Below are 25,570 nucleotides of genomic sequence, written 5' to 3'. Positions count from 1 at the left end.
AGCACCACAGGGAACCAGATATCAGCTCAGTAGAAGTATGGACGGGAGAAATGGGGAGACCTGGCTATTGTGGGCAAGCCCACTCTGGGAGCCAGTGAGGCCGGGAGTCCCTTCCAGGTCCCTGCCAGCTGGGGATGCCGGGATGCTAGGCTGTGTTCTCTTCCAATCTCTCTCTCTCTCTCTCACACACACACACACACACACACACACACACATACACCCACATACACACCTGCACAGATCCTACTTCCCAGGCTCAACATCCGCTTCCTACTCAAACATCAAAATCCCTTTTTTTATCGTCAACTTCTCAAATAGTTAAGTCATTTTGGATACAGAGTCATGGGGCTTTTTTGTCCCCCCTCCAGTGTGCAAAATTGATTGGATGATACTTTTTTTTTTTCCTCCCCCTGGCCAGACCACGGGAAGGAAATTCTGCAGCTAGAGCAGGCTGGCTTTTGGTACACACGGCCCTGAGGCCAGCGTGTCGTGCCCCGGCAGCAGTGGGGGGGTCGGTGAATGGGAGAGAAGGTCACCAGCTCACAACACCAGTACCAGAAGCAGGACACCCCCGGTGTGGCAGAGCAGACGGCGTGTGGCCCCTGCTGTTGACCAGGGTGTCCTGGCTGAGGATGCCTGGGGGCTGGGCCGCACTGTGCTCAGTGGGCAGCGGGAACCCAACTGGGGCAGGGCGGTTTCCTCCTTCCATTCTCCCCTCCCCTCCCCTCCCCTCCCCTCCCCTCCCCTGTCCTCTCCTCTCCTTTCCTGCCTCTTGGGGCCGGAGCCGAGGCCAAAGGGTTAGATGATGAATGAGCTGGGAATCAGGGGGAGACTCTTTCACCATCCCCTTTGGTTCTGAGTCACCATCCCCAACTGGAGGCTGAAGAGGCAAAGCGCGCGCCCTCCTTTTCACCAAACCCGTCCCGTGTGTCGCCCCCAACACACTCTCTGGAAACGCGAGTCCGAGAGAGGCGGGTGCCTGCTCCAGGTCGCGCGGATCCTGCTTTGCCCTCCAAAGCGAGAGGCCCGCAGGTCAGGCTCACCTGGTAATCACGTAGGGCGCAAAGCACACGAGGAAGGTCCCTATGAAGGTGCTGATCTTCTTGGTGGCGCGCTGCCGTCGCCTCTTCTGCTCCTCCAGACAGCGTTCCCGCACACTGCACGGAGAGGGGGCGAGAGGGCTTGCTGTTAGCGAACACAGGCCGGGCGCTGCGTGCAGGGACTCAGACAGGAGCCAGACAGACCCGAGGTCAAGTCCTGGCCCCAGGCGCGTGACCTTGGACACGGGCGTGACCTTGCTAAGCCTTCAGGGTCATCGTCTGTAAAATGTGCATAGTAATATAAGAGAATGCCACCAAGGGCTCTTTTGAGACTTGAATGCAAAAAAGCACACAGATGCGTGAAGGCGTTCAACGCGGAAAGCACAGAAAGCAATTAGCACAGTGCCCACGTGCAAATAAACTCATCATTATTCCTCATGAAATTTCACCGATCACCTGCAATATGCCAGCACCAGAGTCCGTATTCTCTAAGTTATATCCTTAATTCTTTTTTTTAAATTTGTTAATGTTTATTTATTTTTGAGAGAGAGAGAGAGAGAGAGAGAGAGAGAGAGAGAGCAACTGGGGGAGGGGCAAAGAGAGAAGGAGACACAGAACCCAAAGCAGGCTCCAGGCTCCGAGCTGTCAGCACAGAGCCCGACGTGGGGCCCCAACCCACAAGCCGAGAGATCGTGACCTGAGCCGAAGTCAGATGCTTAACTGACCGAGCCTCCCAGGCGCCCCATTAATATCTCTAACTCTTGTCTTTACCAACATAGATCCTTCCAGATGTGTTTTACCTGCCTGTTTTACAAGGAAGAGCAGGAACTCAGAGAAGCCCAACGATTTGCTCAGCTGGTAAGTGGAGACGTGACTTGAACCCTCGTCCATGTTTCTCAAAGCTGGTCCTTTCGACCCAGGGGGGGCTGGACTCTGGGCACGCAGTGTGGCATGGGGCTTCCTTTCCTCCATGTCTTCAGCCCTGCGTCTTCCATCAAGAGCCTCAGCCTTGCCTGGAGCCACAGACACTACGTTCTGGGGTCACTGAAGAAGAAGTCACTTGATTCCTTCAGTGAAGCCAAGAGACTGTCCCAACGAGGGACACGGCATTGAGGATGGAATCAGGAGCCTGCTGTCTATGCTTCCAACCACACCCTGGTCCTGACTCCACTTGCGCTAGGACCTTTCGGGAACTGACATCTCACGCCAGCTGAGAGAAGTGGTTTGCGTAACCCCTTTCCTGCAGCCACGGGGTAATTCATGAGCAACAGCGAGCTGTCCATTACCACTGTCAAAGAGCCAGAAAGGCAAGGCCAGCCACAGTGTTTCCCACGCCCCATCCCCTGGCATTCCACATGGGCATGTGTTCCTACCGTTTCTTTTTGAAATAAATCACATCACTCCGAAAATGAGCAAGGAGGAAGACCGTGGACAGAGTTGCCCAGGAAGTGGAGATAACCTAGCAGATCCAGGCCCGTGCTGCAGTGACCTGGCTCCACAACGAGGCCAAGTGTGTTCAAGGAAAGCAAGGTGCGGACAGAAGGTGCACGAGCCAAGTTCCCAGCAGTATTAACGCCGGGGCACCCTCCCCTGCCCCCCGCCAGGACTATCATTTTAACACGGAATCAAAACCCTTCTTCGCCCTGTTTCTGATCACAGGTGGGCAATTCCACATTAGACTGGATTGAAGGCCCTTGAAATACTTGCAGGATTGTTTCCCCTCGGCTCAGCATGTGGAGCTGGGAACTGGAGTTTGGCTCGGTACGTACAGGTTTCACACTGGCTGAAAAATGATTACTGTTAAGTCACGTTATGCATTTCTAACAACCAACGTTAGTAACAACCCACGTTCCTTGCGTCTTTAATTTGTGCCCTTTGCAGACACTGTGATGGAGGCTCAGGTGCTTGAGTGTGTTTGATGCTCACAATGTCTCTAGAAACGGAGGACTGGTACAATGGTAGCCTTCTTTTCGGATAAGGAAATGAGGCACAGAGAAGATAAGTAACTTGCTCAACATCACACAGCTGGTGAGTAGTGGTGGTAGGGCGACCAGCTTGTCCTGGGTAATTGGGACTGTCCCAGTTTTTTAAATTGATTGATTGATTAATTGGAGAGAGAGAGAGAGAGAGAGAGCGCGCAATCATGGGCACGAGTGTGGGGGAGGGGCAGAGGGAGAGAGAATCCCAAGCAGGCTCCACACTCAGCACAGAGCCCGACACAGGGCTCGATCCCACGACCCCAGGATTATGACCTGAGCCGAAATCCGGAGTCAGATGCTCAACCGACTGAGCCACCCGAGTGCCCCTGGACTGTCCCGGTTTTAAGACGGAAAGTGCCATGTCTGAAGAATCCCCCCCCCCCCCCCCCGCCCAACACCACCTAGGACAAACAAGGACAGTCGGTCGTCCTAGGGGATGGCAGGATCTGAGCTCAGGCCATCTGACTCTGGAGCCTTGAGTGTCACCTCCCAAGTAGTTCGGGTCATCACATACCCCTAGGGAGGCCCCAGGGCATCATCTCATCCAGAAAAATCTGAAGAATACAGCTCATGGGGCAGGAAGACTGGGGGGACTTTGCCTGAGGCCACAGAGCAACAGTCAGTCTTAATCACCTCGCTTTCCATTTTTACGTGGGTCTCTGCAGATTCTCCTACCAATGTCCTCTGGCTCCGGTGACATGTGCGTGATATTGGTGGGTGTGGAGAGAAAGCGTAGGTCCCTACCCAGGAGGCCTGGGTGCAGTGAGGTAACCAACTCATCTTGGTCTGTCTGGGATGTCCTGATTCTAACACTCAAAGCCCTGCATCCTAGGAGAGCCCGGTCAGTACTTGGCAAACCGGGACAAGGGTCGCCCTAGGGCACAATGTGTTTGGCCCAGTCTCCATAACACAGGCCTGGTTGTTTCGATATTAAGGTATTGCCCTCCAAACGTTCACGTAATTGACTCGAGAACCGTTGGAGATTTGAGACCTGAGCCGGATGTCCTGAGCCATCATGGTATACTCACCCCACGAGAGAAGCAGAGCATTCTGGGCATCCCCTAAAAAACGAGCGCCAAGTTCATATAAATGAGGGTGGCACCGGGGCTGGGCCCTCCTCCCATCTGTGGCCCTGACGATGCTGTCCATTTCGCAGATGCTTTGGAATAACCCCAGTGAATGAAAGAGCTGTGGGTTGGATGTCCTAGTCCCAGCTCCGCCCTCACTGCTGTGTGGCCTTGGGGAAGTCACTCAATCTCTCTGAACCTGGTTCCTCATTTATCCAAGGGGAATCTCATAATAGCTGTAAGCAGAGCCACCATTGATCAGGGACAGAAATGACTCACCAGCTACCAAGCTCTGGAGGAGTGAGGAGCTTCCTCCAGTACTCCCCCGGAGGAAACGAGGTCGCTGCTGCAGGGCTGAGGACCCCGACGGTCTCCCCTCTCTCCCTGCTGCACCAGATAATCCTGCCTTAACCCCATGAGGAACACTTAAAAGCAGATGTTGGCAAAAGCTTTGGAGGCCTTCAGAAGGACAAACGGACGCATTGCAGTGACCCAGAGGAATAAAATGGACACTGTACAGGCTAGAATGATCAATGTCACTCCCGTTCGCTGTAAAAATCTACGGGGAAAATTTTTATGTTCCTGCAAAGCTTTGGCAGCAGGGAGAATTAAACAGCAAGCACTCTGCAGACATGTTACTTCCGTGGGTGCCCCCGGTTCAAAGCTCGACATCTCACACCCAGAAAGCACCCAGTGAGTATATGTTAGGTACGTACACGTGTACATTTCCTCACACCTCTTAGGAAAAGTGAGTCTCCATTATTTTTTTAAGTGACTTCCTCAAAAGAGATGCTAGAAACCTGTCTCTAAAACAGATTCTTTTAAGGGAGCCTTAAAAGTCTTGAGCTTATTAAAGGACAAAGCACGGCTCATCGATGGATGTTAAGGCCATCACTAATAGTGAAGTACTAAGCATGGGGCACCCGGGCCAGACTTCTGGGTTCAGATCCAGGCTTCACCCTTCCATTGCTGTGTGGCTGTAGGCAAGTCACACAGCCTCTCTGTTCATCAGCTGCCTCATCTCTAAAATGCTGGTTATAACAGTACCCATCTCACAGGCTCCTCTCGAGGTGAACACCCACAAAGTATCCAGGGCCGTGCCTGACTCAGAGTAAGCACTCAGTAAGGGCTAACCATGATGAGTATGTATTCAACACGTTTACTGAACAATTACCACGTTCTAGTACTACCTTGAACTCCAAAATCACAGGGCTCCCTCCCACTGCAAAAGTTTTCCTTCTGCCCTGTTTGAGGGAGAGACAGACAGAAACAGGTGCGCCCGGAAGCTTGCCAGAGGGGCTGTGAGCTGATCCTGACTCTTATGCTGCCTCGGTGACCCTCTGTGGCCTCCAGGAACCCGGTGGCTGCTGTCCTAATGGCACCTGGCCATCAGCACCTGGTGGGCTGTAGGTGTCCGTGCTGGATGTTGGCTTCCGGTGAGCATCCACGCGGGCCGGGTCATGTCTCTGCTCTGAGACAGACTGGCTAGACTCCACGGTCACACAGTCACGCGCAGCACGGAAAATCCCCGCATCCACCCAACCCAGCTCACGGATGGGGAAAGTGAGGCTCAGAGAAGACAGGGACTTGACCCTGATGAGAGAGTGAGGTGCCAACAGAACTAGACCTGGTTGCTGACGCCCAGTCTGGCGCTCCTGGCCAGGAACCACACGGCTGCTTCCCTGAGCCCCTGCAAGGGGACAGACCCATCCTCCCTGCTCGGAGCTCCCCCGATTTCTGGGGAAGGATGGGGGATGGCAGGAGAAGGAGGGCAGGGCAGCAGGGCAACCCTCTTGCTTATCATTACTGTTAAGCGCAGTAGGAGAGCAGCTCGCCCAGAACAACATCATAAAATCATTCCGCTCTCGCTCTCATTTTTTTCCCCACCATAGCTTTGCAAACCTGAGTTCCCTGAACGCTCATAGCCCTGTGAGCTATTGTTTTATTTATTTGCAGATGAGGACACTGAGGGCCAGAAGGGTTTATGCCCTGCCCAGGATCCCACAGCGAGTTTGGGACAGAAATAATGGGGACTCATTCCAGCGCTCCTGACTCTAAGACCTGGGGCGTCTCCCCCAGATCCCACTGCACCCCCACCGGATCACAGAGCAAGAAGCAAGCTGTGTCTCGCCACACTAACGCCTTCTCCGGATATTCCTGGGCACGGGGGTAGTGGCTGGAGTCCTCGGACTCGTGGGCAGAATCTCCAGATTCTGAGGGGCCCCAGATTCCCCTGGCCAGGAGCATTTACCCAGAGTCCGAGCATGTACATCAGTGTGGGGGTTCCTGAGGGCTGCGACAGGACACAGGGCTTCCTTGTGACAGAGAGATGGGCTCTCCGGCATTGTGACATGTGGAGCCAGAGAGCTGCTTCCCAGGAAGCTTCAATAAACGGCAAAGGGAATGGAGAAGCCAGGTAATGTCTGAAAAGTGAGTAAATGAGGAAGTCACGGCCGAAATCTTCCAGTCCCAGACACCTCCATGCCCAGCACAATGGTCTGGGCCTTCGGTGGTCCCCGGATGACTGGAGTCGGTCCTGAGCACACGCTCCGAGTACTCCCGGGGTGGTCCAGATTTGTTTTCTGGGCTTTTAGAATAAAACAAAAGGCAAGGGGACAGGCTGAGCCACGGTGGAGCAGACCTTGAGGCTGGGGTCAGCACACTAGTGTGAAAAGTCGTGTCCTCAGACCTCACACGAAGGGGCCCTGTCCTGGGTCCTGGACATTGAAGGGACGACGCCCCTCTCATGAAATGAAGACTTCATGTGCCCACCCAGAGCCCACAGCATCCATTCTAGACCAAGTACCTGGAATCTGGACCCCACGTACCTGGAACACAGAACTCCCTGCCCAGATGCCCTGATCCTGCGTCCAGAATGTGTGCCAGCATTCCTCCCCGGGCCCATTCATCCTCACAAGGGTGGACGATGCCAGATGCGTGCCCGGCTCGGGGCCTGAGGAGTGGGGGCTCCCTGCGGTACTGGGTAGGGGTGGGAGGAGAGGCAGGGGCTGTGTGCTCGGAGCCCGTCCAGCTCTCCCCGCCATGTACGAGGCTGAACTCCAAGGAGCTCGAGAATTCTAAATTTGAACCCAGGCTTGCAAAGTGTTATAAATGTACACTTGTCAAGGTAGGAGGATAGAACATATTTCATTTAACAGTTTGTAAGCTTAATTTAGAACTTCTAAATATTTATATAAATGGTTTGTGAGCCTCTATGGGCACTTTTGTCCCACCCATAAATCTCAGGGGCAGAACTGGGCACAAGTTTGGACTTGAGCCACGTTCTAGATCTGTTCAATTAGGAAGTGCCCTACCTTCCTTCCCTGGGTCTCCCAATTTCCTCACCTATAAAATCAAGGGCACAGTGGGGGTTATCTCTACAGGCCCTTGCAAGTCTATGCCACAACTCCAACGCCCTCCAGGGTTGGCACTTAACCGACCGTTGGCCGACCCTGACCACGAGGATAAGTATGCTTCACCAACATTCTGCTCTGTGAAATCACTGACCTGTGCCAGCCAAGTGGCAGCCCTCAGCTGCATTGGGAGATGCAGGGATCCAGCCTCGGTGCCCCAGCCCCTACCTATGTCCCACGTCAGAGGACAGCCCAAGTCTCTGGCAGCACGGGGGACAGGACCGGCTACAACTAGTCCAGAGCTATGGTCTGGGAGAACAGAACCACACAGTCTGAGCAATCAGAGGACCAGGTAGGTAATAAATATTAGGAATTCCTAATTGCTTTATGAATGTCACAACTTGATACACCACGGTAGAAAGACAGGAGTGGGAAATGTCTCTTGGGACAGATTTAATTTAAGACAGAGGGTCCCCGACCTTTTGACGGTATCGAAACAAAGGAGTCCAGACCGCCACTTGCTGCTACGTTAAACACTCTGTGGGAAGAACAGGCACCACTGGGGAGCTTCCTGACAAATGTCACCCGGGCCTCAGGGAATTGAAAATGGGTCCCTTCTAATTAAGTCCCAGGAGGCCATTAGTGTGGTGGCTGTTAAGTAAAACCTCCAGCGAGTGGAGCCTCCACCTGCCGCCCTGGCCGCCCAGATAAGGAAACCCCGGTTCTGCTGATCCCCAGGTGTCCTGGCTGTCAGCACGAAACCAGCCCAGGAGGCTTGGCTGACATTTCTGGAGGCTTTGCGCCTAGGACCTGGAGGTTCTAGATGCAGCCTTCTCCATCAGACCACGCTAGCTGCACAGTTTCTCATTTGTGGCGAGGAAGAGTTTGGAGATGCCAAGAAAGAAGGCTGTGGATCAGCTGTCAGGAAGCTGTTGCCCTCCTCTGTGGCCCATTACCTACCCTCTTGCTCTGGGGACCTGGGGACAGAAGGCAGACTGGGTTCATTGAAGGGACAGTGCCATCATATCTGCCCACTCTGCCATAACCTCTTGCCAGCCCCCAGCCAGTGGGGCCTGTCTGAACTGGCCAAAGGCAATTCCTGTCCAAGAAGCCCTTCTTTTCCCCAGTACGGATTAATGCAGGCCCTGCAGGCCTCATGGCATCAGAAGTAGGAGCTTCTGAAAGCATTCTGGAGCTTAGAAGAGTTCAAGGTTCCCCTCGAGGGGATCAGAGAGAGCATAGGGGACTGGAGGCGAGCAGAGCAGCAGCCTGGAGTCAGTGACAGATCTGCAATGTTTGCGAGAGTGGAGATGGCCCTATATCCTACATGGGCTAAAAAGGAGCCACAGCCCCTCCTGTTCTGGAACATGGAGGGACAGGAGGGATGGGATTTGTACTGGTCTGAATAAGGACAGATTCCTCTCCTGACTCAAACCCTCCTCTACTTAGACTTATGGTTAGGGACCCTGCTATGGGAATCTATAGTATTCAACAACATTGCCTACAGCATCTAAAACAGCCCTGGTCAAGTCTTAAGGATGCACCTGTTGTTGTTTTTTTTTTAATTAAGTTTTATTTATTAAGATTTATTTATTTCTTTATTTATTTAGAGACATGGGGAAGGGCAGAGAGAGAGGGAGAGAGAATCCCAAGCAGGCTCCATGCAGAGCCCGACACGGGGCTCGATCCCACAAACCCTGAGATCATGACCTGAGCCCAAATCAAGAGTCAGACGCCTCACCGACTGAGTCACCCAGGTGTCCCCTAGAGATGCACCTTCCAAAGCAAGGTCCTCACACCCCAGGAGGTCGGAACGGGAACAGCTCTGCAATTATGGCTGCAGAATATTTCCTTAAGCGACACTGAACCATGAATAGACACAGGCAGTGAGTCAGCCCAGGTCAGTGTGCATGTATGTCCCCTGGGACATGTGCACATGTGGTGCCCTGTCTGCTCGACACGCGGTTTACACATGACCACATGCGACTGGGCAAGTGAAGCTCACACATTTGTACACATGGGTTCATATGCCCTGGTGTCTGTGCTATTGGTCATTCACATGTACATACTGTGAATGAGTCCATAAGGAAGATTCTGTGGCTAGAAGCTTTGGCCCAGCATGTAATGCGGAAGGGCCATTCTGGGGGGTCGGGGGGGGGGGAAGCAACGAATACATACACGCATGCCTGTGTATGTGCGGACACAGTGAAGTTTAAGGACTTTTCTTTCTATGGCTCAACGGGCAGAAACAACTCGCACTGAAGGAACCCTCGCTCAAACTGACACCTCCAGTCTGACCCCTCTCAGTCACGAGCCTGCTTCCCCTTGGATGGGGAGGGGCATTCACACCCTGAGGACGGAGCTCCCTCACTGCCCCCGGCAACCCTCCCCCTTAGGAGCTCTCTGTCTACCTCACTTTCTGCACCATCTGGAAGCCACAGCCCCCTTACTTAGGACCCGGGCGACAGAGGGGGCGCCCGTCCTTCCCTGGGACGATGGGATCTAAAACAGCAGAGAAATCAGAGACACCACCAGCCGTTTCCTTCCTTGGTTTCCTACTCTCATAATAAAAACCAAGGTGAGCTCAGGACACCTCAGCTGAGAGTCTCCCCCTTCCCTCCCTGAGATGCTCCCAAGGATGGCAGGAGCTCCCAGGGCGTAGCCGCACCTGAGCCACCCACCCTGATCTGCCTTTCTGAGACAGCGGCAGGTGACGGTGGAGGCGGTGTGGACAGGTTTTGTCCCAGGAGCCTCGTAGGTGACGCTCTCCCTCTGCAGGGACCTCCGGGCTCCCAGTCTGGGAGACACGGGACAGTGCCGTCCGGGAAGAGCAAGATCCCCCCTCCAGTCCCCTTAGAGCCCCTCAGATGCTCCTTTAAGGTCCCACAGAGGAAGGTGCAGCCTGAGGACTCACACAACAGGGGATCTGGAGACAGCGGCCGCCCCCGACCCCAGAGAGAGGAAAGACCCAGAAGAGCAGCACTTCCTTGCTGGAAGAGCTCTAGAGGAGCTCCTCAAGCGACTAGGCCACACTCTCGGGGCCTGATTAGAACCGATTCAAGCAGTGAATAGAAATCACTGCCTTCTCCGCAGGCTTTCTAAAGTGAAAACGACAAAGACACGCAGGACTCTCCGAAGCCCGACGAAGTGCTGACTCTGTGCTTTCTACCCCGATGCTTCAAAAACTGCACACACTGTGTCACCCCTGCTTTTGGTGGCCCTACTTTGTGGACGTTCTAGGCACCTGTCTCAAGACTGGCAGCATTGGGCCCTCCCCCCACCTCAGGTTTTCGAAGAAAGAAGGGAGGCACCGTGGCAAGGGGGCCTGCCCGAGGTCGCACGCTGGGGCGTGGGGGGTGGGGGGTGGGAAACCCAGGGACCCCCCCCCTTCCTCCTGCCACGAGCCCTCCCGGAACCGAGTCCCCCGCGACCCTCCCCAGGGCCCTCCCCGCGCCCCCCCCCTCACCTGGGGTGGATGTCCACGAGCAGCACGAGCGTCTGCATGGTGATCACGTCGATGCGCTTGCAGTGGAAGCGAGCCACCTTGAGCACCTTGAGGTACGTGCAGCAGAGCACGACGAAGGACAGCAGGAAGCTGAGCGCGTGGAAGGCGCCCGTGAAGACGGCGAAGCGCAGGCGCTCGTCCGGCCGCCGGCTGCACAGCGTGCACGACGCGTACAGCTGGTGGAAGCCGAGCCAGGACAGGGCGAGCGCGGCGGCGGGGAAGGCGAGCGCGTGCAGCCACGTGTAGGCCACCATGAGCGCGGCGTCGCGGAGGCGCATCTTGGCGCGGTAGCTCAGGGGGAAGACCACGGCCACCCAGCGGTCGATGCTGAGCGCGGCCATGCTGAGCATGGAGTTGGTGGCCAGGAAGGTGTCGAGGAAGGCGGCCAGGCGGCACAGGCGGTCGCCGGCCGGCTGCCGCTGCGCCACGACGCCGGCCAGCGTGAGCGGCATGTTGAGCACGGTGCACAGCAGGTTGCCGCACGTGAGGTTCAGGGTGAAGAGCGCGGGCGCCTGGCGCCGGATGTCGGCGCTGTGCAGGAGGCAGAGCAGCACCAGCGCGTTGGCCAGCAGCGAGACGCCCATCGTGCCCACCAGCAGCCCCGCCAGGCCCGCGTCCCACGAGTTCATGGTGCGCGCCCCGCCGCCGCGGCGCTCAGGGCCCGCAACCCGGCGCCGCCATGGCGCCCCCGCCGCCGCTCGGCCCCGCGGCGCCGCCCCCGCCCCGCGCCCCCCCGGCCCCCGCCCCCATGCCCTCCACCCCCCCCTCCGCGCCCGCGCCCCGAGCTGGCCGGCAGGCGCCCCCCGGCCCTCACCCCATCCCTCTCCGCGCGCGCCCCGCCGGCTCCCCGGGCTCTCGCGTCCTGCGCTCTCCCTGCTCGCTCTCCCTTTCTTCTCTCCCCTCCGCCGGCTCTCTCCCTCCCGCCCTCTCCCCCTCTCTCCTGGCGGCGCTTCTCTTCCCTCTCTCCCACTGCTGTTCTCTCCGTCTGTCTCTCCCACCCCCAATTTTCTCCTCCCCTCTCGTTCTTCCCCCTCCTCTGCTCTCCCTCTCTGGAACCTGGCTGCCTCTATCACAGAAATCCCCGCTGATGCGCACACACTCGCTCACACGCCGCCGAGGGAACCGGCCCTGAAGGCTCCGGTGCAGGGTGATTGGCTCCTCCTCGTGGCTCCCCCCGCCCCTCCAGCTCTCCGGCGCGTGTGTGTGTGTGTGTGTGTGTGTGTGTGTGTCTGTCTCGAAGACAGGCTGAGTCAAGGAAGTCTGTCTGAGAAAAGGGACGGATGCCTGGGCACCTTCATGCCTCAGTGCCACCTGCCCCTGCCTGGGCACCGGCCCAGACAGACCTTGACGTGGAGGTCCCACCCCCCTGCGCCGGCTGAGCTTCCCAGGGCTGAGGCCCTCCCTCTCCAGGCTGTGCTGGGGGGACTCGGTAGGGGTAGGCTCCTTTGCTGGGGGCGGAAGGAACCCGTGTTCCTCCGTCCTGCATGACCAAGGGCCCAGCTCCAGGGCAGCTGCTAAACTCCTGGGGGCGCTCTGTTTGCCGGGGCCTCTTTCTATCACCTTGCGGCCAGAGCTTCTCAAGTCTGCTGCAGGGAGGCTGAGACTCACTGTGACATCCTCTGGGCGTCCCCTCAGCCAGGATGAGCACTTTATTTGACCCTGAGCGCTCACAATTGGGCCGGCCTGTCTGTCCACAGCTAGCCTCAGCAGAGCCACGGGGTGGCTCAGCATTCCCGGCCTGAGTTCCAGCTGCTGCCATCTGTCAATCACACACCATCTGGCCTGGGTCCGGTGAGACAGCAAGTTCCAGTTTGCCAAGGACCTGGACAGCACAACGTGCCAGAGCTCTTCAGAGAAAGGGGAGCATGGTGGGTGGCGTGGTATGGTGGCAGCCTGGGGGACTCTGGGCGTGCAGGGGTCTAAGCCCACCCTCAGGAAAGTGCACAGAAATGGCAGCCCTTGTCTCCTTTTACCAAGACCCTGTGGGGAAGGTGTGGGGGTCAGGGCTTCCTTCCCCCACCCTGAGAGCCTGCTTGAACACTTACCGACACACCACTGCCGTCCTAGGACACTGGGCAAGTCACGGAAGCCAGCTGAGCCTCAGTTTCCTTCTTTACCTTTCAGAGCCCTGGTGGGCAGTAGCTACGATGTGTGCAGAGCTCGGCCTTCCAGAGGCAGAAACGGAACCAAATGCCAGCAGCCCCCTCATCGCTTGGCCCCCTCGCGTGGCCCACAGAGTTCAGAGTTGGATACGTGTGTTCGTTAGATACTTGGTGTGTGACATCAGAGTGAGGGGTTCACCGGTGCAACTCCCCTGCTCCCAAAGACTGTCCCCATAAATAGCCCGTGGTGTGAGACAGGTGCCCATGTACTGCTGTATAGTAAATGGACCAAGGAATATGTTTCTGGGGGCACCATTGGGTCCACGATTCTCACACTTTGGTGCTTATCAGACTCACCTGCTGAACTTGGGGTGCTGGTTATAGATTGATATCCCTGGGTCATGCTCGGGGTTTCCAAATCAGCAGGTCTGGGGCTCTGCAGTGTTAGCGGGCTCCTTAAGTAACTCCGGTGAGGGTGGTCTATGAGTATGCTTAGGGGCACATTCTCTGAGAACTGGGCCAGCGGGCCAGCTGGATGTCTGCACATCCTCTGGGCACATCCTCCAACAAAGGCCTGATATTCTGGCCTGGAGGCGCTCGCTGAAGGGTCATCAGTATGTGCAGGAAGCACAACGTCAGGTGCTAACTAATACCCTCATAGCACGTTGGCATTTACAGAACACATCTGTACATCATCACACTGTATTTCATCCCTGCAACAGTGACAAGAAAAGGACACTGAAGCTAAAAGAAGTGAGAGAGTTGGTAAGGACAGAAGCCAGTACCATTAGCTTCATAGATTTGCTCCTTCTGCATACTCCAAAAGTTCCTCAGTCACCTTCTTAAGCAGGTGTCCTTGGTCTGGAACTTGAAAGAACTTAACAGCATTCAAATGATGTCAGTGACCATGTAACCAGGTCTAAGAGCAATAAGTGCACACACACGTGCACACACACACACACACACACATCATTTTGAAGATCATTTGCTTTCTGAATTCTTAAAGGCAACATTGAAAGGTTAAAATGCCAGAAAAATACTCTGAATATTTTAACTCTATTTCCTGAAGAACAGAGTTGATTTTCTTCTGGATGTGAACAATATTTCCTGCTTCTAGTGGGGCTAAGGGAGGGCTGACCTGCATGGTGACCAAGTCCCCAGCCCCCGTGGCTTCATCCAGGCTGGACCTCACCAGACACAGGTCGTGACATAGCCCCAGACACCAACAGTATGGTCATAGTCACCAAGGAAGGGAGAGGCCTGTCCCTCTCCAGGCCTGGATGCTGGATCCCCCTTGCCTCTTGTGAGGGGACTCAAGCATCTGGCACATCTGATCAGGGGACATGAGGTGTCAGGGCTTGGAGTATGTCCTCTGGGGGCCACACTGTGGCCAGGTTTGTGTGTCTGCATGCTTCTCTGAGCTGGACAGAAGTGATGGGATGTTTGTGACAACATTAACATGAGCCATTAAATAGTGTAACTGGGCCCGGAGGGCATGCTCAAAAACAGAACTGAGTCTCATCCCTTTAGATGGTTGAATACAGTTCTACGTAGAGGCAAGCACGTGTGGGAATTGTTGCCAAAACCGTTCAACATAAATATCATGATTTCATCTCAACAAGTGAAGGAGCCAAGACCCAGAACGACCCACAATTTGTTCAAGGTCGCTCCAGGGAGGCATCAATAGATAGGGCGGAATGAATTAAGATTGCAGAGCCATGATTAGAATCCTTATCTATCGGACATTAAAACTCATGTTCTTCTCACTGGGACACTATATTTATCACACACAATTTGTCACACAGGTGACACGCACATACAACACACATATTCACAATGAGAGGTGGTCCTTTCCATAGCTATCTTTAAAAAGATGTGAAAGATTTATATAAGCTGAACAGAACCTGGAACATCACCAATGCCCTGAGAGGGGTCTCGCCGAAGTGCCACAGCCACAGACAGCACGTTCCTTTAGGGAATTGGAGGATTCTGGATTTTTGCAAGCAGAGGAGGAGGGCCTAGGAGCTGGGGGGAGGGAGGCCCATTAACAAAGGCCTAGAGGCCAACGTCTGGCGCATGTTTGTGGTTCTGAAGAGAAGGTGGGACAAAAAGAAAGGGGGTGGCAAGTCCTAACTGCCAGGCTGAGGACAGAAAGGTCAGTCCCTTCCAGATGATGACTTCTAGGACCTGGAGCATCCAGCCATCCTGGATAGACATCTCTGCCAGCTCTCCACCAGCTGAGCCTACCAGCAGGTCTCCATTTTCAAAGCACTTACACACTGCTAATTCCAGCCTCTCTGCTGCTGACCTCTACCCACTCCCAGAGCGGGCACTACCTCTGCGGTGGTACCTCTCCTGGAAGGATGTTTATGCATACCCCATGGCCCAGCCTCCAAGCTGGGCAAGCAGAAGCAACCGAACCAAGTTTTTCCAACAACACCATCGGGCCTCTGGCTTACTTGCCTATTAGTAGGGAAGAAAGGAATTGGCTGTCTGGACAGAGTTTTGCCACTCATGAATCTCCATGGGTGTCCCAGGCCCCACAGGCCAGGTATAAAAGGATGTGGGCCCAGCAGAGAGAAGAGGAAGGCTGCTGCCTGGCAGTCTTAGCTGGTGATCTGCAGGGAGAGATGAGTTGACCTCTGTCTGAGGGGACTCATGATGATAAAACATGTATCAGAGGTTGGCGATGATCCAGACCCTCTGCCTACCTAATCTCATTTGATCTTCACAGCGACCCTGTATGAGAGGCTATAGTTCCTGCCATAATACAGATGAGGAAATCGAGGTTTAAAAAGTTAAGCAGTGTGCCCAAGGTGTCAGTTAATGAGGGAAGGGAAGGGAAGGAGGCCCTTTGTATGTAATCACTGCGATTCTGTTCTGCTGCCCAGATTTGGTCTCTTCCGATGATGTTCATCAACCATCCCTCCCATTCTTCCCTCCTCTACCTTTCCTTCCCAAGCTGGACCCTTGGGGTGAATGTCAGCTGGGTGGCGTAGAAAGTCAGTGTGTGAAACACGTAAACTTGAGAGCTCCTTGTGGGTCAGGAGCTCTGCTGAGCTCTTTATGTTCATTTCCCAACCTAACAGCTCGTAGGACAGAAATAATCGTCATCCTACTTGTGCATGAGATGACACAGTCTTGCAGCTAAGTAGCTTACCCGAGGTCTCCCAGATAGCCACAGTAGGTGTGAGATTGCAGCGCCAATCCCCGCCCCCACCCCAGCCCAGGACTCTGCTATCTACATCACAGTTGCCCCCACACCTGGGCAGATAGAAGGAGCCATAGTCCAGCTAGCTAGTCTGCCTGGCCAAAATATGGAGCCTTCCCTCTCCTCTGAACTCACTATGCCTACACAGCCAGCCTGTGAAGTTTGCACTTTGCCTTGAAAATCCATGAAACCTGCCCATGGCAGCAGCAACTTCTTTATTTGCAACCCATACTGGCTCCAGGAGGACAGAAGTGTGTGATTGATCTTCCTGAGTGTTAGACTGTGAGGCATTGAACCGGTCCATGAACAATGGCTTCTTGGAGTTTGGACTGACTTCTAAGGATGTCTGGCTTCTGTTCATTTCCTGTCTCTGAGCTGCAGTGGAGCAGTGGAGCTTGTCTTATATCCCCAGGACTAGAATATTCAGCAGGAGCTATTTCTCCCAGTTTCTTGTCCCACTTCTGTCCTTACTCCCCCACAATTGCTGACTGGAGGTTTACCAGGGGTCCTGAGCGGTTGGAAGGCTCTGGGCTCTTGCCCAGCATTGAGTTCTGGACCGATCAGCACTGAGACAGTGGACAGCTCCTCTCCTGCTGTCTGATCCCTTTCAAGAAACACTGGCGGTGGAAACCCAGAGCTGGCCTCCTGGTGCTGTGTCTTTTGAGCTACAATACCAGGTCTTTAAAACAAGACGGATTCAACTACCATTTGTTGAGCAGAGCAGATTCTAGGCTATTTTCTTCCACTTAGTAGACTCAGAAACTGAGGCTATGGCCACACATTTAGTGAGAGGCAACATTTCAGCCTGTTGGATTCCAAAGCTCATGCTTTTAATCACTGAACTATACTGCTCTATCATTTTGGAAGGTGGACTGTTTGGAAACCATGTCTTCCACTTTCTCTGCCCATCAGCAGCTCCGGTGACATATACAACCCTGAACACATACCAGACTGCCCCCTGTCCTATGTGTGGCCTGATTTGCTCTGACTCCACCAGGTTTCCTGAGGGCTGTTCCCATGACCTGTACCTCTGTGGGTATGTTCCCTGTGGCCTGAAAGGGAGACATCCTTTACTGGTGATTCTGAAGGTCTTCCAGGATTGTGCCTACCCCAAGTCTGGGGCCACAGTTGCATGATACCCTCAGCAAACCATGGCAGGAAGCCCTGGTCTAAGTACCACTTTCCAGTAATTCCCAGTGGGAATGAGCCCATCTCTCTGATGGGAAAGAGACCTTGGGCTGACAGTATCATACAGCAGACAGTACCTTGCGCTGGAAGACAGAAGTTCAGGATTCCAGTCTAGTCACTGCACTAACTGACCATATGCCTTTGGGCAGTTCTTTCCCCTCCTGTGGCTCAGACTCCCCATCTGTGAAATGGAGTGGGTGGATGAGGCAATCTCACTTGTGAATTTAGGCTGCTTGAAGATGCCACACCAGGGATTTAATAAGGGGAGAAGGAGCAGGGAAGGGGGTGCAGAGACAGGCATCGTGGGGCTTTCCTTCCCCACCTGGCTCGAATTCAATCTCTTCCCCTGCAGTGGCATCAGAAGCCCATGTACCACTTTAGTTTAAGAGGTCTGTGTGGGCGGGTGTGGGGAGGAAGATTCACTCCCCTCTGACTGTGCACTGGTCAGAACAATCACGGGCTCATCTCTCTGCCCTCACCACACCTAAGGGGACTGTGTATGCATATCAGGTGCTGTTCTGTATATGGTTCAGGAAGAGAGCCTCCCTGTGAGTGGGACAAAGGCTGTGTGTGTGTGTGTTGGTGGGGATAGCGGGGAGGGGGGTGAGACAGAGAGAGAGGGAAGGAGGGAGAGAAGGAGAGAGAGGGAGTTGGAGAGAGAGAGAGAATGAGTCAGACTGGCTAAAGATGTGAAAATAATCTTTTCTTATGGTTTGAGAACAAGGGAAACTGAGGCAGGCATAAATCTCTTCTTAAATGACTCAACTCTTTTGGGGGCTTAGCAAGATTTAGAAATCAGGAAAAACATCATTTATTTTGCTTGGTTACTGAAGGGCACTTCATGGAAAACCAAACCATTTGCTCTTGGTGGAGAAATAGGGAAGGGGATGTTACAGAAAGGAGTGTGCCTCTCTCACACCCAAGGCTGATCATACCCTCTCAATTACCACTTGGTAGCACCAGAAGTCACTCTCCCAACCAGATGTCATAGCTTTGGCACTTAGGGATCCTACCAAAAGGTGTCATACTGGCCTGGCCAACCCAGATGGGAGTGGAAGGCTTTGCCCCCTCTTCAGCCTCCTGCATTGGTGAGGCAGCTCTGTAGCCAAGCAGATTGCTGGAGTCATTCTGCTCATGTGCTGTGACTCTGATTTTGGAAGCTTCTTTGTTCCTGTGTAGATTCTTTTTTTTTTTTCTGACCAAGATTTTATCTACATAGTGAAAGATACAAATCATACTACTGATGAGTTCTGATAAACGCATCATCCATGAAATCCACACACTAAATTCAGAATGTTTCTATTGCCCTAGAAAGTTCCTTCATGCCCCTTTCCAATCCTCCCCTGACCCCAGCTAACTCCTGCCCTGCTTTCTATCATAATAGATTAATTTTTCAAAGAGTTAGAACTTCGTCTGCATGAAACCATATGTGTGTGCTCTTTTATATCAGTCTTCTTGTCTTATTTTGTCTCATTTCATTCAGTATAATATTTTTTAGGTTGACCCATGCTGTCGTGTATTTAAGTAGTTCATTCCTTTCTGTTGTTGGGTAGAAATGGATTATATGAATGTATAACAGTTTGTCTAGACATGGTCCTATTAATGGGCATTTTTTTTTCAACATTTTTTATTTATTTTTGGGACAGAGAGAGACAGAGCATGAACGGGGGAGGGGCAGAGAGAGAGGGAGACACAGAATCGGAAACAGGCTCCAGGCTCCGAGCCATCAGCCTAGAGCCTGACGCGGGGCTCGAACTCACGGACCGCGAGATCGTGACCTGGCTGAAGTCGGACGCTTAACCGACTGCGCCACCCAGGCGCCCCTAATGGGCATTTGTTTTATATACAATTGGGGGATATTCTCAATAAAACTACTATGGACATTCCTGTACAAGGTTTTTTTTTGGGGGGAGGGGTTCTGTTGCCTTTTTTTTAGTATACATATGTTTTAGTTCTCTTTAGTAAATACCTACATTTATATTTAACTTTTATGAGAAAGTGCCAAACAGTTTGGCAAAGTGTCTGTACAATTTTGCAGTGCAACAACCAACATTAAAATAGGCTGTTTGTCTTTTTCTTATTGAGTCGTAGGAGTTCTAAAATCTATTTTGGATATAAGACACTTATTAGACTTATCTGTTGCAATGACTCTCCTCATCTGCAGGTTGTCTCTTCCTTTTCATAATCGTGTCCTTTGATGACATAAAAATTTTAGGATTTGTTTGCCAATTTTTTTTTTAAACATGCTGGACTTTGATGGGGATGGCAGTGAAACCAAAGATTAGTTTGGGAAGAATGTCACCTTCTGTATTTTCTCCTTCATAATGTTAATCTAGTGAAAAAAATTAACTTTCTAATGATAAACCACCTCTGCATTCCCAGCTGGCCTTTCTTTTTCCTAAGATTTCAAAGTTTTTTGCATCTCTGTTTTTGAGGGATATTAGCCAATGGTTTTATTTTCCTCTGCTGGCTTTGTCTGGTTTGATATCAGGGTTGTGCTTCCCCATGGAAAGACTTGTGAAATGCTCCCTTCATAAAAAGCTGTCATACTGTTTTTCAAAGTGGTTATGATATTTTTCCATTGTCATCTAAAATATATGAGAGCTCGAGTTTCCCTGCATGCTTCTGAGCCCTGGGTATGGTTGGTTTCAAAAAGTATCCAATCTAGTAGTGTATAGAGAGGCATCTCACTGTGGTTTTAATTTGCATTCCTACGTTGAGTAATTATATTGACCATCTTTTCATTCCTTATTTACCTTTGGTAAAGTGTGTGTTCAGATTTCACTCTTTTTAAATTGGATGTTTTTTCTTCGGATTGTTGAGTTTTGAGACTATTTTGTAAATTCCACATACAAGTCCCTTGCTAGATATGTGACTTACAAGTATTTTCTCAGGATCTGTGGCTTGTCTTTTAACAATGTATTTCACAGAGCAAACATATTTAACTTTGATAAAGTACAATTTCTCATTTTTTTTCTTTTATGGATAGTACATTTGTTGTTCTAAGAACTCTTTGTCTAATCCCGAGTCACAGAGATTTTTCTCACACGTTGTAAAGTTGTAAACTTTTTTTCATGTTTATTTATTTATTTTGAGAGAGAGAGAGAAAATGAGCAGGGTGGGACAGAGAGAGAGGGAGAGAGAGAATCCCAAGCATGCTTCGCTGTGTGAGTGCAGAGTCTGACATGGGGCTCAAACTCATGAACCGTGAGATCATGACCTGAGCCGAAGTCAGATACTTAACTGACTGAGCCACCCAGTTTGATTTTTTTATGAGGTGTGAGGGATAAGTCAAGATTCATTCTTTTGCATATGTATATCCAATTGCCCAAGAACCCACATGTTCAGAACACCATCCTTTCTTCGTTGAATTGTCTTTGCGATTCAATATATTTTCATTGATTTGTGGGTCTTATTTTGGATGCCCTATTTTATTTCACTGATACACGTACGCTTTCACTAATATCACATCTCAATTCCTATCATAAGTCTTGAAATAAACTATTGTGACTCCGCTTTGCTGTTCTTGCTTCACAAGTTTATTTAGACTAATCTGTTTGCTTCTTCCCACACAGATTTTGGAATTCGCTTGTTGATATCTACAAAACAATCATATTCAGATTTGATTGGGAATGTGTTGAATCTGTAGAACATTCAAGAAGAATAAATATCTTATCAACATTGAGGTTTCTAATCCATAAACACAATATATCTCTGTATTTAGATTTTCTCTGATTTCCTTCATTAATGCTATCGAGTTTCCAGATACAGGTCCTGAAAATATTTTATTATATTTATACCTAAATTCATTTATGCGTGAGTTCATATTTTGACGCTATTTAAGTTATGCCACGTTGCTATGTTAATTTCATATTGTTCCTTGCTTTTAGATGGATAGGCTAGATAGGTAGATAGATGGGTAAATAGATAGATGATAGAATTGATTTTGTATGTTGACTTTGAGAACTTCCTAAGTTCCTTTATGGTTTCCAGAAGATTTTCTGCAGATTCCATGGGATTTCCTCCTATGTAAGCACTCTTACCGTCCATAACATGGATTCCTTTTATTTCTTTTTGGTTGTCATATCTCACTGGTTTGGAGTGAGCACACTCACCTTGTTCCCAGTCTGAGGTGGAAACATTTAGTCTTTCACCATCCATTGTGTTTACCTGTAAGTGATTTGTAGATGTCCTATCTCAGGCTAAGAGGGTTCCTTTATATTTCTAATTTACCAGTGGTATGGATCATGAATGGATGTTGAGTTTTGTCAAGTCTTATCTTGCATCTATGGAGATGATCATATATATTTTTTCTTTTAATCTCAATATAGTGAATTACATTGATTTTAAATGTTGAATCAGCTTTACTTTACTAGGGAAAAATACTTGGTCTTGATATGCTATTCCTCATATATTGCTGAATTCCTTTTGCTTGTGTTTTGCTGGGGATTTTTACATCTATGTTCATGAAGGATATTAGTCTACTTTTTTTCCCTTGTAATATCTTTGCCCAGTTTTGATATCAGGGTAATACTAGCCTCAGAAAAATCAGTTGTGGGGACACCTGGGTGGCTCTGTCAGTTGAGCAGCTGACTCTTGATTTCGGCTCAGGTTATGATCTCATAGTTCCTGAGATCCAGCTCCGTGTCAGGCTCTGTGCTGACCTCTTGGAGCCTGCTTGGCATTCTTTCTCCCTCTGTCTGCCCTTACCCCACTCACACACATGTGCCTTCTCTCTCTCTCTCAAAATAAATAAACACTAAAAAAAGGAAAATCAGTTAGGAAGTGCTCCTTCTCTTCTAATTTCTGAAAGATATTGCATAGACTTAGTATTACTTATTTGTTTTTTTGTTGGAAGGTTTTAAAGTGTGGATTCAATTTATTTAATAGAAAGAAGATGTTTCAGGTGCTTTGCAAATGTCATTTCATGAGCCCCTCCCAGTGTTCCATGAGAGTGTTAGAGAGAGGCAGCCTAGATGGGAGAGGCAGTAGGGAAGAAAGCAGCAAGGTTAGAGTCTTCCTTGAACTTATGGTTGGGAAATGCTGGTCCACCTCACCACACACACTTCATTGCCAGGCCAAGCCCTCTATGAAAACTGGTGACAGAAAGTGTCTGTCCCCACGCCTGACACCACAGTGTAGGGGAGCCAGGCTGCACTGACCAGAGAGGACCACCATAATAGTTTAAAATCAAGCATGAAAGAGAAGAGCTTGGGGGCCAAACACAGCACCCAGGGACAAGCATCCTTCATGCCAGGCTGAGATAATTTGGACTTCGTATTGCTAAGCAGCTCCTGGACCCCAGAAGAAAGGCTCAGGACTAAGCTCACCTGCTGCGTAAAGAGGCAAGTGGGCCACACACAGGCTCTCAGGGATTCCTCCTACATCACACTCAGAAGACTTTCCACATACTGACCTTCTAGTGCTTGCATTCTCCAATAAGATTAGGGATCTTATTAAATTAAGTATTACTAATCCCATTGGCAAGCACTGCTTTCACTTTGATTGCCTAGCAAAAAACAGGCTGGTATTATTATGCCCATTTTACAGATGAGCTGGGATTTGAACCTTTATCTGCTCTTCCCACCCTGTCAGCATCATCCCCTGAGAGGGTTTGATCTAATGTACCACCAGCAACAGCTGACCTAGGAGAATGCAATGTATTGGCCAGGTTTGGAGCGGGGAGCCTCATGGAGAAGTGGGCCTCAGGAAAGAGCAGGGTTCTTGGCAAAGCCCTTCCACGCTTTGAGAGAAGACTTGCATGCCTTTGGAAACTCTGATTGTTCTGGCCAAGCCAGCACAAAGCTCCAACTGAAGCTTTCTATTTTGTCAATAAAACCTTTTTTTGTTTGTTTTTTTAGCAAAACACTTTTGTTGGGGTTGCGTGTAGCAAGAGCCTTCTGGTTATTGTTGGCAACCCACAGTCTTTCCTTGAACGCATGGTCTCATAGTTCCATGCCCAAATTGCTGGGGAGGTGAAGTCTGGATTTTGAATGATCTGGTGCCCCCGAGGCATCTCTGGCCTCCTCCCCTTCAGATGACTCAAAGCTAAGTCCTTCATGAGGCAAGCCCATATCATGAGAGCCATGGCCATAGAAAGCCAATATGACCCTGAGAATAATCTACAGCAGCCTCCAAATTTTACAGATGGAAATTATGAGACTAGTGAGGGTTGCACTGGGACGTAGAATCTAGTCTCCCCACCCACACCCCCCGGCATCAATGGCTCTCTCTTTACTTCCATTTTATAAAAGAAAAGACAAGACATGAAGTGAATTGATCCCTCCATCCTAGTCCCATAGCTCCTGAGAGATTCGGGATAAGAGCTACATTTCCCATGAAGAGAGTGTAACTTACTTGCCTTCAAAAAGAACACCCTTAGTAATGCTGAGATAGTGAGATATGCATCAAAACAGCTGCCAATGAGAAGTCTCACAAACAGGGACCATCAGGGGCCAACACTGATGGATGAAGAGGGAGAAGGTTGGCCAGAAAGCACTTGGGCTCCAGGTGAGTCTTTTCCTTTTGAGTCCCTGTCCTTCTGGGTGGTTCGCTTCAGGGTGTATTAGCAGCAATGAAGGACTCTTTTAGGAATGGACCACGTGTCTGTGGACACAGGCCAGAAGGGCCTGGTCCTCAATGGGACCCTGGAGGCAATCAGGAAGTGATATTGTCCTGGCTGAGATGGTCCCAGGCCCCAAGAAGAGCTCATCTGGCTGCAGCCCAGGAAAATTGGCCTTGAGACAAGTTCCTGGTTTCTTGTGGATACCAACCTCCTTCTGTCCCTTGCAAGACCCTCTCTCCTTCCCATCTGTTACACGCCCAGCACCCAGATTCCCCAACTCCCAAACTAGGTGATTCCATGCTATTTTGTCATTCTACTTCACAGCACATTATTATCCCCATTTCACAGATGGAGTTTGGGAGAACAGGTCCAAGTTCTGCAATAAGAATTGGCAGGTCCAACATTAGGACCGGGGTCTATTTAGCTCCAAAGCCCATATCCTTTGCCAAGTGGCCTCTAGGCTGGGCCACCTCTTTTGTCGACTAAAAGAGGGAACGGGAACAGTCAGCTGTGAATTCAGGAGAGCAGGCTCACGGCCGCCGGCCAGTTCCTCCCACTACTTCCAGAAGCTTTCCACTCGCTCTATCCAGGCTCAGGTCAGTTGGGTCCAGGTGGACTTGGCAGTGGTTTCAGATATTGCATCCTGTCCATCAGTGGGTACGCTGCCCACAACAGAATTGCAGGCCAGTCTGATGGTCCTGAAGTCCTGCAAAACTGCCCTGGGCTGTCTCCTACCCTATCACTGCAGCTTCCAACTACGGGAACCCAGCAGGGCCAAAGCCCTGACGTTGAGTCACACGGTACTTGGGTCAAGACCCAGGGCCCTGGCTCCCCGAGTTTGGTTGGGTTTTTGATAAGGCTTACTGTACAAATCCATTGGGAAATCAAGAGATTCTTTTCTTGTGGAAGGGATTGAGCTCATACAAGTAGGCTGGGGTGGGGTTCCTCAGGGTGTGGGGCTTTGGGATTAATCCTATAGAAAGTCTTGCCCTGTAAGAGTGTTTGTTTGTCTCTTGAGAAGTTCACAGTTAGTTTTCATTGATTATTTAGGGCATCAGCTCTGTGTTCATAAGCTAATTCTAAGAAGTCATTATAAAGCAATTCCATTCACTTTCCCATGTGGCAAGGGTGCGTTCATTCTTCCCTTCGGCACAGTACAGAGGGTCCCTTGACCTCACTGAAGGCATGAGATAAAGGTGCTATAATCCTGGCCCTCGAGGCTGATATGTGCCCATAGTAGGTGCCTGCTAAGGTGGAAGGCACAGTTTATGCACATGCACTGTGAGAGCACTGACAGCTGTGGGGAGTCTGCAGTATCTCAGGTGGAAAGACCACACTTGTTACTCTTCAGCCTTGCCTCAGAGTTAAGGTGCTGGATGCCAGTAGCCAGACACAGACGGCCCCAGTAGATACTGATCCTGTTGGAATGAGGCCACCTGTCGACACAAGGTTCAGGTGTGTGGGCAATGTGTCATGTGGCAGTGCCCCCTCTGATCAGAAGAGGACCCCCTCACCTCTCCCCATCCCTAGCTGGGAGGGCTTCCATTTTTGTTCATCATA

At 51.2% G+C, this 25,570-nt stretch overlaps 1 protein-coding gene across 1 annotated transcript in view; it reads right to left on the bottom strand.

Annotated features, from left to right (window-relative positions):
- GPR26 (G protein-coupled receptor 26) overlaps positions 1–11,687 on the bottom strand; it is a 28,331-nt gene extending 16,644 nt beyond the window's left edge. The window contains exons 1-2 of the mRNA XM_058698031.1: positions 10,906–11,687; positions 1,044–1,157 (exon numbers count right to left, since the gene is read on the bottom strand). Of these exons, the coding sequence (XP_058554014.1) occupies positions 1,044–1,157; positions 10,906–11,573 (782 nt within the window). The 5' untranslated portion in view covers positions 11,574–11,687. The remainder of the gene's footprint in view (positions 1–1,043; positions 1,158–10,905) is intronic.
- Positions 11,688–25,570: the final 13,883 nt, after the last annotated feature.

This window comes from Neofelis nebulosa, chromosome 13, assembly GCF_028018385.1.
Source record: "Neofelis nebulosa isolate mNeoNeb1 chromosome 13, mNeoNeb1.pri, whole genome shotgun sequence".
Classification (NCBI taxonomy): domain Eukaryota; kingdom Metazoa; phylum Chordata; class Mammalia; order Carnivora; family Felidae; genus Neofelis; species Neofelis nebulosa.
The sequence above is the reverse complement of the archived record's forward strand: the minus strand, read 5'-3'. Positions and strand labels throughout refer to the sequence as shown.